Source organism: Echinococcus granulosus (genome assembly GCF_000524195.1).
Source record: "Echinococcus granulosus chromosome Unknown EG_S00254, whole genome shotgun sequence".
Lineage (NCBI taxonomy): Eukaryota > Metazoa > Platyhelminthes > Cestoda > Cyclophyllidea > Taeniidae > Echinococcus > Echinococcus granulosus.
The window spans coordinates 1-1716 of NW_020170634.1; the positions used below are offsets into that span (position 1 = coordinate 1).

The following is a 1716-nucleotide window of genomic DNA, read 5'->3' on the forward strand; positions in this document are numbered from 1 at the left end:
TTGTGCCTTTGAAATGGCTGACTGTCCTTTGATTAGATCCAGGAGACTGTTTTTCCTAAAAGGATTCTCCTTTACTCACTCCGTGTGACAATGGCACATTCATCGCATAGATTTGTTGATTCAATGGCGCACAGTTTGATAACTTCTTGAAGCGTCTCAGCGACTATAAACCCAACCGAATTGGAGTCAGTCTATGCTGGTAAACAGTTAGAAAATCTACAGACAGAGATTGCGCTTTTAAGTGAACAATGTGTAGAAGGAAGAGCAGTATACTATGAAGCGGGTGCCTTCCGAATCGAATTTTGAAAAGCTGTCACTGTTGATTAACAAGGCAATTGGAAAGAATCAGGACTGTATTTTAATGAAAACGAATGTAGTGTAAAGAGAACATTTAACAATGATGAAAAAAGTAGCCAAAATAAAAGTGATTAGAGCACTTTAACATCATGGATATCAGAAGATGGTGGATTACGAACACCATCTTCGTAAAAGCGGCTGCGTAAACGGCGAAGTAATGTCACGAAGAGACAGATAATAACCAAAATGGCAAAGCACAAGTTAATGCCGAGGACAATAGTCACAACTAGCAGAGGCGAGGACCCTGGAACAATGAATACAGTTAAACAAAATAAGATGTAATATAAATGTGTAAAAAGTGAAAGGCAAGAGTAAAATTAGGTCAATAGACATGGCATTAGGAATGTCACAAAACGAGAAAAAGAATGAAGAATATGAAGCGATTAATTAATGATGAGAAAATAAAGCACACACATGAGAGAGAGCAAAACGTACCCAAATGGGAAATAAAAGTTGGCGATGGAGAATGTGGAGGAGATTTTTCCGTTACAGTAGTGGTAGGCATGGTAGTGGGGGTTTTAGTGAGAGTAGCAGCAGCCGCAAAAGTTGCGGTAGTGGTGGTGGTGGTGGTAGCAGTGACAACAGCAGTAGAAGTGGAATTGGCAGAAGTAGAAGTGAATCTCTTCCGTCTATAATAAACATGCCACGCTCCGCATTCGTTTAGAAAGTTTTCTACAAAAGACTGAGATTCTGAGATGCTGCTAAAAATATTATGCCTCAATTTGTGCAATATATTAATCAAGTTTTTCAACTAGATTGAGTCTATTTGAAAAATTGCCATTATATAGTGCAACCTAACCAAATATGATGGTGACAAAGAGGATTGCGACCAAGCAATGTGGATTTCTCATTGGGAGTGATGTGATAGACACTTTGTTATCCTATGTCCTCATATAGTTTGGGATGTGCAGCCTATTGGTGAATTGCCTGTGTGGCAATACCCATAGACCACGAGCGAATTACGAAAGCGCCAATTCATCAACGACCTTCATTTTCATACACTCAGTGGAGAGGTGACCGCAATTCCAACAACTGGGTACATTGATTATGCAATCCCATGTCTTCTGCAACGCCTGCACTTGCCGTGCTACTTTCCAGCTCAAGAGACTATTCTCTCGAAAGTAATGCATAAAATAACGATGCTTCCACTTTACTAATTCTTTTTCCAGCTTATTTTGGTATTGCAAACAAGCGAAATCTGAGTGTCTTCTAACAGCATTGTTTTGATGAAAAAAAATTAAATACTATTACTTCCAACTAATGAGAAATTTGTAAGTGTCATCGACATTGATAGGTGATGGGCTGGCAGCAAATTCATGCTTATCCAGGTCAATCAGTGGTGAATTAGTAAAATCAACA

The 1716-nt window shown here is 39.0% G+C and overlaps 1 protein-coding gene across 1 annotated transcript in view; it reads right to left on the reverse strand. All coding sequences in view use genetic code 11, as the record gives it.

Moving 5' to 3' along the window:
• Positions 1-428: 428 nt before the first annotated feature.
• The window catches only part of EGR_10695 (hypothetical protein), a gene marked incomplete at both ends in the record, with an annotated part of 1695 nt that continues 407 nt past the window's right edge, over positions 429-1716 (reverse strand). Inside the window, 2 exons of the mRNA XM_024499944.1 lie at positions 429-601; positions 793-1058. Coding sequence (XP_024345639.1) covers positions 429-601; positions 793-1058 — 439 coding nt within the window. The remainder of the gene's footprint in view (positions 602-792; positions 1059-1716) is intronic.